Source organism: Bacillus rossius, chromosome 11, assembly GCF_032445375.1.
Source record: "Bacillus rossius redtenbacheri isolate Brsri chromosome 11, Brsri_v3, whole genome shotgun sequence".
In the NCBI taxonomy this organism is placed as follows: domain Eukaryota; kingdom Metazoa; phylum Arthropoda; class Insecta; order Phasmatodea; family Bacillidae; genus Bacillus; species Bacillus rossius.
Window position 1 is genome coordinate 33,392,457 of NC_086338.1, and position 13,805 is coordinate 33,406,261.

Genomic DNA, 13,805 nt, shown 5'->3' on the forward strand with positions numbered 1-13,805 from the left:
ATGGATACAAAATAACCATTTTCAGACAAATAAATGACAAGAAATGTATGTATTCGTTTATTAGCGCTCCAGCAAACAAGCGGCTTTGCATCAGCTCAGGCAGACGGGATAATGTCAGTACTTTTAGAAATAAAACTTAAAAAATATCGTGGGGTTGCTTTGTTTGTTACTTGACAGCTTGACAGTGACGAGTTTATTCAGCGCTGGGTACGGCATAGCAAGCAAAAATTTAGGCCAGCCACCTACACGTGACATTACCCAGACGTATTGTTTGGTGGGGGGGAGGGGGAAATACGGCAGCCAAGAAAATGCCCCGCTGGATTGGCTGTTTATAAAATGTGCTCTTGTAACACATGCGCGATGGGTATTGTTCAGAAGCTCCCATCGCAAGAGCCACAAACCTCAGTGAACTAGGACATCAAATCCCACAGGAAGATGGAAATTTACTTCAAAATTGTTGATAACAACCGAAATCTAGATCTGCAGGGCGGACTTTATATTAAGTTTTGTCAGTATAGTGCCTTGCACTTTGGTAATTGAGGAACGGATGTACTATAAGAAACTCCTGAAAGTGGTAGTAGTAGGTACTGTCTTAACACAATTGTGAAAATAATACTTCTACAACATTTATGGAAAAAAATTTAAATGTTGACGCCGTCCCCGCTACCTCTGATTATTTAAACGTAATTTTTGTCCGGTTCGTGTTCTCAGGGAGGGTTCGGCCTTGTGGCTAGAGGTAGGGGTCAACGCAGTAGGGCCCCCTGAGCTGTTATGGCCGCTCGGGATGCCTTAATAATAACACAAAGCTTCTGAAGATAGTTGGTGAATTTAATACAGCACAGCCCAATACATGGTGTTGCCCGTTCTGGCCGTAACGGTTTGCCCGACGCGACTAGTCACACGCGCAGCTCACTTCCTCAGTGGCGGCTCACGATTTTTATGTGCGTGAGGGGCTAACTCGTACACGTGATGCGATAGTTAAAAAAAAATACACTCTGACATGGCACACGATATCTTGACGCACAATACACTACACTATTGCCTAACTCTAAATAAACTGGGCTAGCAGCACGTAGGCCCGTGTCTCCGGCGACTCTACGTGGTGTCTAGGTGTGTCCCAGGGACTGAATCGTTATTAAGTTTGGTGGCGCAATGCCGTACGACGGTGATACATAAGCCCTGACATGATCGATAACACTTAGGCGAACAACTATTCCACTAATACATTACACTTGATAAACTGGGCTAGCAACACGTAGGCCCGTGTCTCCGGCGACTCTACGTAGTGTCTAGGTGTGTCCCAGGGACTGAGTCGTTATTAAGTTTGATGGCACGTGTCGCCTGCTGGCTGCCCCGTGCGGGCCAAAACTAAGTAGCCGATAGGCTAGGTTGGACGTGAAGCGCCGACGTAAAACCACCTAATCTCCCCACAGTACTTACGTATGACGTAGAACACTCATCTTGGAGCACTGACTGAATTAAGTTAAGTACCTCATGGTAAATTTATGCCGACCGCGGAACAGTACAAAAAGGTTGAAAGAAATTACACTATTGAAAACTACATGTCGGTGAATGCAAAGGTTGAAGGTTCCGCGTTGCGCGCAGGCTGCCGGCCTGGGTGAGCTCTCGAAGGACACTACCTGTGTCACCGCGCACGACCCCCCTCCCCCGCCAGCCCTCCCGCGGAAACGTGTGAATTTCGCGGGAAACTGAACCGGCCAGGTTCGGGACAAATCGCACAGTGAAACATGATTTTGCAAAGACTTAATTATTAATTAATGGAAAATAATGTTTAATAAAACCTGTGGAAAACATAATTAAAATAATTTGTTGTAGTGCGGCGGAGGGACATGCCACACCCGGCCGGATCCTTCCGCCGGCGCAGCACTCGTTGCATGGTGTTCGCCTCGTCGCACGCACTGCACTTTGCTGCGCGCACGAGCGCGTTCGATGCACACGTTTTTACGAGACGTTGATGAGGCATAGCGGTCTATGCGACAGAGGAGCATTGGCGGTCGGCGTCAATGTAGTGACGCCGACCGCCAATGCTCCTCTATGTCGCATAGACCGCAATGCCTCATCAACGTCTCGCAAAGGCGTGTGCACCGAACGCGCTCGTGCGCGCAGCAAAGTGTAGTTCGTGCGACGATGCGAACACCAGGCTACGAGTGCTACGTCGGCGGAATGATCCGGCCGGGTGTGGCATATCCCTCCGCCGCACTACAACAAATTATTTTATGCATATTTTTCCACAGGTTTTTATTAAACATTATTTTCATCAATTAATATTTCAGTCCCTTCAAAAGCATGTTTCACGGTGCGCTTTGTCCCGAACCTGGCCGGTTCAGTTTCCCGCGAAATTCACATTTTTCTGCGGGAGGGCTGGTGGGGGGAAGTGGGGTCACGCGTGGCGACACCGTAATTAAGTGTCCTTCAGGATCTCGAGGAGGCCGGCAGCCTTCGCGCGACGCGGAACCATCAACTCTTGCTTTCACCGACATGTAGTTTCAATAGTATTATCTCTTCCTAATCTTTTACGTACAGTTCCGCGGTCGGCCTCAATTTACCATGAGGTATTTCACTTAATTAATTCAGTGCTCCAAGATGAGTGTTCAACGCATTACATAAGTACTGTGGGGAGTTTACGAGACGTTACGTCGGCGCTTCACGCCCCAACTTAGCTTACCGGCTAATTAGTTTTTGCCCGCACGGGGCAGCCAGAAGGCGACACGTGCCTCCGAACATACTAACGAATCAGTCTCTGGGACACGTCTAGGAATCACGTAGAGTCGCCGGAGACACAGGCCTATGTGCCACTAGCCCAGTATAATAAGTGTTGTGTAATAGTGAAGTGTTTGTTCGTCAAAGTATAATTTGTCATGTTAGAGTTTAATTGTAACCGCCACACGGTATCGTGCCACCAAACGTACTAACGAATCAGTCCCTGGGACACATCTAGGAATCACGTAGAGTGGCCGGAGACACGGGCCTGCGTGCCGATAGCCCAGTATAATAAGTATCGTGTAATAGTGAATTGTTTTGTTCATCAAGGTATAATTTGTCATGTTAGCGTTTATTTTGTAACCGCCACATCGTGTGTAAAAGTACGTCCTTCACACGCATTAAAATCGTGAGCCGCCACTGAGGAAGTGGGCTGCGCGTGTGACTAGTCGATCTGGGACAACCATTACGGCCAGAACGGGTAGCACTATGTATAGGGCTGTGCCGTAATAAATTCATCAAATATCCTCCAGAAACTTTGTGTTCTTCTTCAGGCGTCCCGAGTGGCCATAACAGTTCGGGGGGCCCAACTGCGTTAACACCTACCTCTAGCCACAAGGCCGAACCCTCCCTGAGATCTCGAACCCAAACAAAAATCACGTAAAAATCATAGGACGTAGCGGGGACGGTGTCAGTAGGTATATGAAGTAACGAAGTAGAATATCTGTAACATTTAATGTTTTAAAAATTTAGTCTTTAAATTAAAGGTTTTTAAACATTTTTGTAAATATTAAATGTTAATTTTCTAGAGTAAGTGATATAATAAAGATTATATAAAATTATCGAAAATTGTATTTTTTTGTTCCTCTCATAGTGTTTGATGACTGCCAAGAAGCATTACGATTTTACAAGTAACTTACAAATACATAGTTAACTGTTTTGAACAGTTGATACAGTTAGGTTAGCTACATTTAAAATTTTGTAAATTGTTATATATAGTTTGTTAGATTAAGTTACCGATGATACAAAACTTCATATTTTTGGGCACAAGTTTTAAAAAATACAATTTTCGGAGTTTTCTATTTTTTTCCCCCTTCAGATGAGTACCTATTAAAATAAATAAACTATTTTATAATGTATTATTGAATAATTTATTAAAATAAAATTTAAATTATTATATATATTACTGGGATTGCTTATAGACGAAATCACACACTACCTACAAATGAAACCACGCTCTGCTACCATTTTGTTACACTTCACTCTCTCTTGATTACTTGTGTAACTGGTCGATCATTTAGTTTCAAAATGCTGAACAAAAGGAAAACAAATAGGCGTGATTTCGTTTAGATATAAGTACCTCTAAGTTTGATTAACTCTTAAGTACATAATAAGATTTGATTAATTGGTTGACAAATATATTAAAATTATTAAATTATATTAAAATTACATAATTTAAAGAATGGGTGAGCCCAAATAGAACATTACCATTAAGTTTCATTGGACATAATAAAAATAGAATCAGAAACAATAAACAGGTTAAGTTTTACAATCCCAGTGTGAGCGCTTAGAGCGATTAAAGTTCCGAAAAAAATTTCTGGAGTTCCGATCTTTTCAAAATCGTGACAAAATTGTTTTTTCTGAAGATATTTAAAAAAATAGATGTTTGGTATTCGCTGGCCGAAGTTGAGCTGTTAATGAGGCATCAGGGCGCCTTAGTTGTCCTAAATGCTGAAGGAAGGACTCGAGGATGGTGTTGTTAGGTCCGCATCCGGCCCTTAGACCCTGTCTGCGAACAGGTCCGAATCAAACATGATCAGAACTGGTTAACAGACAGTTAACAAAATAGGCAGAAAAAGCCTACTAACAATAATGATGGTCGGGGGATAAAGTTTGTCAAAAACTCACCATTCAGGGAGATGGCTTCTAGCGTCAGCTAGGGTGCGGAGCTCGCGAACACGCAGTTGTCGCAGACGTTTCCATGATTCAAATGGATAGAAAATTTTATGAAGTATTATTAACGAAACATAACTACTACAGACTGACTAATTGCTAATTATTAAAAGCATGTAGGGATCGCATCCCTTGACTAGGTGATAACATTTTTTGAACAATGACCGGAGTGAAATCTTGATGTGCGGCTCGCCGACAATGAGCTGTGTTCCTTCTGCCCTCGCTGCACGAAGTCGCTTTGGGGTGGCAGCGACTCGTAATTAAAAGAGGAAGTCAATCAAAAGAAAGGGGGGAGACTTCGTCTTACAGACCGAAAGGTTCCGAAGATTTCTGAGGGGGTGGTCGAGAAATACTGACTTCGATATCTCGAAGTTGTTGGTACAGGCCGATGTCAGCACGAACTACTGAAGGGTGTCCGAATCAAAGCGAGATCGACTCACACGAGGCAACTGCTAAAGCATTGGGCTTATAGAGGGGATTAGTGCAGTGCTCTGGTGGCTTGGAAATGAACTACGGGGCACTGTTTGTTGCGTGAGGCGCCAGGGGGCAGGCTTTTAGTGGGCGTTCAAACACCCAGGGGAAATAACTCGCAACTATGCCACGAAAGGGGGGAAGTGATGCTGCCAGTGGGAAATACTCTCGGCTGGGGCCGAAGCGTGCCGAAACGTAATTTAATACGTGCTGTGTGTGTGCCTGAAATCGCTCGCGTTAGGCTGGCTCTCAGAACCTTGCTGCTCTAATAGCTTTCAGGACATAGCACTTCTTGTCACGGCTCGGAGGAGAATTACACCCGACGGATGTGCACAAAGGCGGGGATAAGACGATAGCACTTGCTGGGTCATTAGATGGTTGGAAACATTAGATTTAATGCTGGGAAAGATTGGGGTGACTGGTCTGAGAAAGATTAAACGGGAGTGTACAGGAGGCAGAAAAGGTTTGATTTCTTGCAGAAAAAATGACTGGCAACATTATTTTTCAAAAATTCAAATTTGGAATTGTGCCAGAAATACTAGTTGGCGGCACACACTGTGAAATAACATTACTGTCTAATTTTAGAAACGGTATTTGCTAGCGCTAAAACCTTTCTCATAATTATTCAATTACCAAATATGCTCGAAAAGGCGAAACACACCCTCATTGTTTTACAAACAGCTGATTTTATGTCTTCACCTTGATAGAATTATTAAATTCACACAATATTTTTTATTAAAATTATTTAACAATCTTGATTATTTATAGAGTAGTAAAATAGATCCAAAACGTTTATTTTTAGTAAAATTTGTTTAAATATTTTATTTTGAAACATAATTTATGTTGTAAGATGGTAGCACCTAAACTTCGTAAAGAATTTGTTTCCCTATTCGAGTTTGACTAGGGTTTCGGCCGTTTCGGCTAATGAAAGCGCATATTGGTGTTGTAGATGTGTTGTAATAGAAAGTCGGCTTTTACCGAGTTAGCAAGGAACTTATGTAGATTATTTTCGGAATTATGGCATATGTGAATCTAGATGAGATTTGCGGCTCTTCATTTTGGGTAACTATTCACTATGTTTTTCATATATACTTGTAATAATTAGGTCACTGTACAGAACATGATGGATATGTTTTAGTCAACAGCAGTATTAGTAATTTTGTTTGTTAATATCATATTTCATGTAAGTGATCTTTTAAAACTTAATAATTTTGAAAACACTATTTTAGTGTGTAATAAATATTGCCTACCTAACCTAACCAAGCCTTCTCATAAGTTATCACCTTGTTAACTACCTAACCTACTAGATAAAATTCACATAACTGATGGCAATTAAAAATTATAAAAAATAATAATTTTTTAGAGAAACTATTAAGGGTTAGCATGGCTAGTGCAAACATTTACATGAATTAGTTTAAATGTAATGAATATTCAATATCATACAAATTCACACAGTAAATATGTTCAAAGTCATACAACAAAAAATGATCTATCACGACCACACTATCGAGATTTGAAACATTTTCAGAGATGTACACCATTGCAAATTTTCACTGTCTTAGGGAAACCACAAAAATTAACTGTCAAATGTTAAACACACAGCACAGAGAATTCTGTGGACATAATTAGTCGGAAAAAATATCACAGTACAGACGAACAGTGGGCTGACAACCATACAGTTGTAACAAGAAAATAAGACAAACAACAGCCTCGGACAGCTTAATGACAAACAGATTAACCCAGTGATAAAAAGAAAAATTATTTTTATATTTTACCAAAAAATACTAATTTAAGTGTTTTCAAAATGGTGAGCTTTCATAAATCCTTATAAGACAAGTGTACAAAATTTGGAATTTTTGAGGAACGGGACCATCTAGGCAAATGGGGCAGAGAAATTTTGGTAAGAACTGAAATTTCAAGGGGTGTTTGTAAGGGGAGGGAGTAAAAAACTGGTTATAAATTGTGAGAGTTAAATGTACTCTTAAGAGACACCATGGTGGTAAAGGTTTCCATCTGCTGCTTTATCAGGTCATTATTATGTTGAGAAAAAGAAGATACCTTTATAATTTGTTTGAAAGATCATACTGACACATCTCATATATGAAAATAACCATATTAAAGTAGCAAGCAACCCCCAAAAGATGATCCGGAGGTGTTTGTTTCTCCCACTTACGCAGTCAGATATGTATCCCAGTGGATGTCCTTTAGATTTTTTACAAGTATGAAAATAGACTGATGTGGCATTCCATCACATGAACCTCTAAAGCAAGCCGAATTAACAGATTGAGTTGGCCTGCCAGCTTATTTGAACATCAGCTTCATATATTCCATACTGCCTTATCTAAGAAACATGTTGATTTTTTCAGTTTATTTCATGTATCCTAGTTTATACCTTGATCCTGATAGCATGATCTTGCATACCTTGACCTTGTGGTGCCTACATGATGCTTGCTGTTTTGATTTAGTACGTGGAAAGATCCTGGACATTTCAAAAAGTTGTGATGTAAAAATTAATTATGATTGTAAATTGTATAGAAAAATTGGTTGTCTGTAAAGTCGGTTTACGGACGATAGTTTAACGTAACAACGTCATAACAAAATATTGATGAAATGATTGCATACTTTTATGAATAAAATTGAATAATTTTTTTTAATTATCACTATTTTGTATAGATACAAAGAAGGAGTGAAATGAAATCTACAATTGAATTGATAAATTTACTTTTATTTGCACTCATTAATTCAAATCTGTTTATTACTTTAATGAAGAGATTATTTTAACTATAACTTTTATACATGTTTGCTATTTAACTTCTTCCAATCTTTGTTATTCTGTTAAGGATAGGACGATGATAGGAAAAGTTGGAAACGAATGGAAGTGTTTCATGTTTAATGAGCCTCGAAAAAGTCAAATCAATGGTTGTTCCAATCGAGTGGAAGAGAGATAGATGCGGCGCAAGCGTACAATGAGTGTAACGGGACACAGCGTAACTGGACAATGTGCATAACGGGACACTTTTTTGTGCGTGCAGCCGGCATTCATCGATTTATTAGACGTCACGTCAAAAAAAGAAAAGACATAATTTGTTTGTATTGTGGTATTCAAGTTTTGGTTATGTCCAGGATCTTTCAATGTACTAAGTTAAAACAGCTAGCATTATGTACCACAGAATCAATATACACAAGATCGTGTATCAGGATTAAGTAACAAAACTTTGATACGTGATAATTACGTTTTTTTCTTAAATTACTAACATTTGATTTTCTTTTTGCATTAAAGTACGGGAATCAAGTTAAGGGACTCCCCAGAGCTATTGAGAGGGAGGGGTTGTTTCTAGATGTATTTAGTGCTGGGGTTCAAGTCCCAGACATTATCTCGCATATCTTTTTTTCTATATTCTTCTATCGATTTATTTCATAAACATGGATATACTTCTTCAGTCAACTTTGGTAAATATGTACAGTCGCGGTAGATGCCAAAAAAAATGCTAAAAATCCGAAAACACTTTTATTCTGTGCTCTTTCACTTCCTCTTTTCAAATCAACCGGCGGAGATAAGAAATTCCAACTACTTTCGGAGATATCAAATTTTTTAATTTTCATCACAATACCTGCGTATTCATGCGGAAAAAAATGCTAACAATCCGAAAATACTTTTATTCTATGCTCATTCACTTCCTCTTTTCAAATCAACCAGCGGAGATAAGAAATTCCAAATACTTTATGAGATATCGAATTTTTTAATTTAGCTATACAACGCCCGTTTAACCCTTCGAACGTCGCCATTTTTTATTTTGACGTGTGTTAGTGAATGCGTAATAAATAAAATGGTCGATTAGGTCAGGTCAGTTACATTATAAATACTTTCAAACTAAGCGGACATTAAAAATAATGTGATTTTAATTTAATGGTTCTTTAGTTTTAAATTATTTATAATGTAACTGACCTGACCTAACAAAACCCGGACAAATGATGAACATTAACAACTCACGTAATTTTTTTTTACTTATTACTTGCGCAACAATATCCAAATAAAAAAATAATACTTTAAAATTAGAAACGTTAAAAACTCACCTAAGTTGGAGGCGGGTACATTTCCTTTGCCACTATAAGGAAATGATGTAGTCGTTCACGGCAGAAGTTGACAGATTAATTAAACATCGTATTGAACAATAAATGAATAAATAATCACGTATTGGTTCATTTGAATACTGACCAATCACGGAATAAATAATCACCTATTGGTTAATTTGAATACTGGCCAATCACGGAACAGTCACGTGACAAAATTGTCCAATAAGAAACATGATACTCGTAAACAAGAAACCTTATTATCTATGACAAGAAACAATGGTGATCGCCGCATACTACGCAGGTATTGTGATGAAAATTAAAAAATTCGATATCTCCTAAAGTATTTGGAATTTCTTACCTCCGCCGGTTGATTTGAAAAGAGGAAGTGAAAGAGCACAGAATAAAAGTATTTCAGATTTTTAGCATTTTTTTTGGTATCTACCGCGACTCTACATATGATGATATTTAAAAATTTGATATCTCCTAAAGTATTTGGAATTTCTTACCTCCGCCGGTTGATTTGAAAAGAGGAAGTGAAAGGGCACAGAATAAAAGTATTTTCAGATGCCCAGACATTATCTCGCATATCTTTTTTTCTATATTCTTCTATCGATTTATTCCATAAACATGGATATACTTCTTCAGTCAACTTTGGTAAATATGTACAGTCGCGGTAGATGCCAAAAAAAAATGCTAAAAATCCGAAAACACTTTTATTCTGTGCTCTTTCACTTCCTCTTTTCAAATCAACCGGCGGAGATAAGAAATTCCAACTACTTTCGGAGATATTGAATTTTTTAATTTTCATCACAATACCTGCGTATTCATGCGGAAAAAAATGCTAACAATCCGAAAATACTTTTATTCTATGCTCATTCACTTCATTGGTTGTCTGTAAAGTCGGTTAACGGACGATAGTTTAACATGACGTCATAACAAAACATTGATGAAATGATTGCATACTTTTATGAATAAAATTGAATCATTTTTATTGAATTATAACTATTTTGTATGGATACAAACAAGGAGTGAAATGAAATCTACAGTTTAATTGATAAATTTACTTTTATTTGCACTCATTAATTCAAATATGTTTATTACTTTAACGAAGAGATTATTTTCACTATAACTTTTATACATGTTTGCTATTTAACTTCAAGATCATCGAGAATGTTTTACGCTTTTTCGCAATTAAACATTTAACAACAAAGTTTGTTCGTCGTGAAATTAAACGTAGAATTTAATAAAAATTCCCTTGCAGTTAATAAAATAAGTATTAGTAAGTTTAAGAAAGAATTTCGGCTTTAATCTCCAACCCAGACGCTCGTGGTGCGTGGGGCCGAGATTAAAATTTGTCGAGAATATTTTACGTTTTTATGTCTTCCAGTGCTGAAAATGATATGCAATTGTGGCCCCGGGCACAAAATTTTATTTATAATTCATTAATAATAACAACGCCCCTCGCGATAAACAAAGGAAAATATTTATAAAATAGTGCCTGGAAAATATGTATTAACGAGTGCCTGGTGCCGCGGAAGCGGATAGATAGCGCGATTCGTTCGGTTCGCGTCCGTCACCGTATATGGAAGCACCGTAGGGGAATAATATTATTTCGTTTTTATAATAAGATTTTATAACAAATACGCATCCCAAATACACCAAACTTATTTATAATGTGTTACAATATTTTTTAAAACATGTACAAAAGATCCCGGGTGTAATTTGAATTATTATGTGTAACTGTAAAACACCATTGTTCGTACAAAAACGTATTTGAAAATTCAACATAACTTTTAAATAACCGTACCGATTGTTCTGAAAATCGGTGGACTATCTATAAAATACATAATATTAATAATTCAAACGACGAAAACATGATTGAAAAGTCAAATCGATGGTTGGAAGAGAGATGCGACGCAAGCGTACAATAAGCGTAATGGGACACATCGTAGTGGGACAATGTGCATTACGGGACACTTTTTCGTGCGTGCAGCCGGCGTTCATCGATTTATTACACGTCACATCAAAAATTCTGTGTACATAATTAGGGGCTTTCCCTTCTATGTGTCTTTCAAATTCTGATACATTTGTCTTTGAGTTCCCATGCTCAGAGGGGAACTACCATTTCTGTCTCTCTCTCGCACTTCGGAGCACACCTGCATCACACTCTCTCTCTAACACTGATGTAATTTACCGTCACATTGCATCATCATGCTTTGAAAGGATAATAGCAAAACAAGTAAAGAAAAATTTATAACTACACCTGAAAACTTGACAAACCAACCAAATAGGTAATAATAACTTTCGATGCTTTGAAAATTAAAATTAAGTTAATTAACAGACATGCTTAAAACATGAACTAATAATAAATATGATAATATTGATATATATGTGAAGTTGTGAAAATTTCTATGACTCAAATTTTCAAATTCATGTAGCTGCATTGTGGGTACTAATTTGGTTACTGTTTTAGTTAAGCTAAAATAAATATTAAACATCAAACAGTGCTGGGCATTTTTTATTGTGGATATCCTTGTATATTCAAATTTATAACACATTTCCAGGTGCACATACATTTCACTTCTAGCCTCTTATTATGAATTAACATATTTTTGGTATTTGTGACTAACTAGTGCTGCATAGTAGCACAATATAATCTCTCACAATGTAGCACTTTTACATATGACCCAGTAATTTCAACACTCATAAGTCTGATGATGTAAGCCTCTCCACAGAAGATATTTCAAATAAATTTAGGTGCACATTCCTTCATTTTTGTAGGTGAAACTGCCTGTGCAGTAGTTTTCAGTAGCCTCCTATCACATAGGTAACATTGTTTGCACGGTTTACACGTCAGGATAGTTGTGATTATTCTAATATGTGGTGGTCCTCGTCTTTAATTTTGTTACGACCAAACAGTTTACAATAGTAGTATCACTGCATATTATTACCTGATAGTTGCCCATTTCCATCATGTTACATTATTAATTACTAATTAATTATATTTAAGTGGTCAACATGAGCTGCTTAATAGTCAATTTTGTACGTAAGGATAGATTAGTCTATTAATGATGATTGTGGATATTGAACACAGAGTGGGCACTCAATACGACTTTTGTGGGATAGTATTTTGATTATGTGCACACCATACAAGCACTGTTGTAGCTGTGTACAAAGAGCATTTTTAGCACCATAACACTGTAAAGAGTGAATAGTGTGTAATACATCTGACAGAACTAGTTTCCATTGAGAAATTTTCAACCCCCTTAATTTCAGAGCTTGTGTTTCCGCTTTACAATTAATGTCGCCGAACCTTTAGATTTGACCATTGCCGTGAAGGTTGTAGCGATATTCTTTGCAACTTTAGAAAGGTTTGTGTTTAGTTCGTATTATATGAATGGTCTGAATGTGTTACCTGCTGGCATGAAAAAAAAAAAAATAATTTTGACAAAAGCATGTAATTATATATGATGCTGTCATGTTATTACATGGAAAAGCAAATGGGAATCTTGAGTACTCATGGACTATTGTCAGTAGACAGTAATTTCTAGACTTTTGTGACGCGTACGGCCCCACGTTGTGGTAGCCAATTCTTCTGTGAGCGTGTATGTGCCTGCCTAGCTATTACAACTGCGTTTGACACAGCTAACACGTCACAGTTACTTATATTTGAGTAATTACAGATGATATTACGGTGTAGTGTATGTTAAGGGTAAAGTATATTAACTGGCTGGCAAAGTATGGTGGTTGGCTGTATTCGTGTATGGTTAGTAGGTACCAAAACTAATCATATCAAATAATTAAATAAATATCAGAATATTAATATATTACGTAATTTTCAGCACATAGGTAGGTACAACACTTGAAATGAATCCTCATTATCTGAACAAGTCTGAATAGAAAAATTATGTTCAGATACCCTAACATTGCACCAGCTTAGAAATAACCTACCAAATACAGATAGCCAGATATAAATGAACTCTGGCCAAGTTTGGATACTACACCGTCATTACTGAATTCTCACTGGTTAAAACTACCGGTACTAGCTTTATTTATGGTAGATCATGTTCTTCGGCCTCTCAAGACTTCCGGGTAGATCGGTGGATGGTCGCAGGAACTTGTAGAAAGGGACGCTGTAAGAGAGTTCTAATCAACTACGACTGCCGTAGGCTACGATTCAGTGACTGGATCGGCGAAACGAAATGGTCCTGAAAACGTGGTACAAGGAAAGTTCTCACCACGAGATGACAGGAATCAGATTTAGAAGTCGCGATGCTGGAAGCACTCACGAAACGCCTTGTATGTCGTGGTAAGGCGTATACCCTGTATTTTGAGGTAGATGAACTCAGAATTCTCCTATCTGAATACTCTGCTAACACTGTAATATTTAACTATCGTGGTTGACACAAAATTCTTGTTTCCATTGCGGGCACCAGGTTTTTGGCGACACATCGCAAGGGAAATGTCTTCTATCGACCATGGCGTCATGGAATTCTCTCCATTCTTTTCGTTTTCAACCTCAACTTCCCAGGATTGTTGTAGCAACCAGCGAGCTCGCAACTGGCAGGAAGAATACTAAGCAGTCG

At 38.0% G+C, this 13,805-nt stretch overlaps 1 protein-coding gene across 1 annotated transcript in view; it reads left to right on the forward strand.

Annotated features, from left to right (window-relative positions):
• Positions 1-6,045: 6,045 nt before the first annotated feature.
• The window catches only part of LOC134536793 (multidrug resistance-associated protein 1-like), a 159,665-nt gene continuing 151,905 nt past the window's right edge, over positions 6,046-13,805 (forward strand). The window contains 1 exon segment of the mRNA XM_063376723.1: positions 6,046-6,207. Within this exon segment, the coding sequence (XP_063232793.1) occupies positions 6,163-6,207 (45 nt within the window). The 5' untranslated portion in view covers positions 6,046-6,162.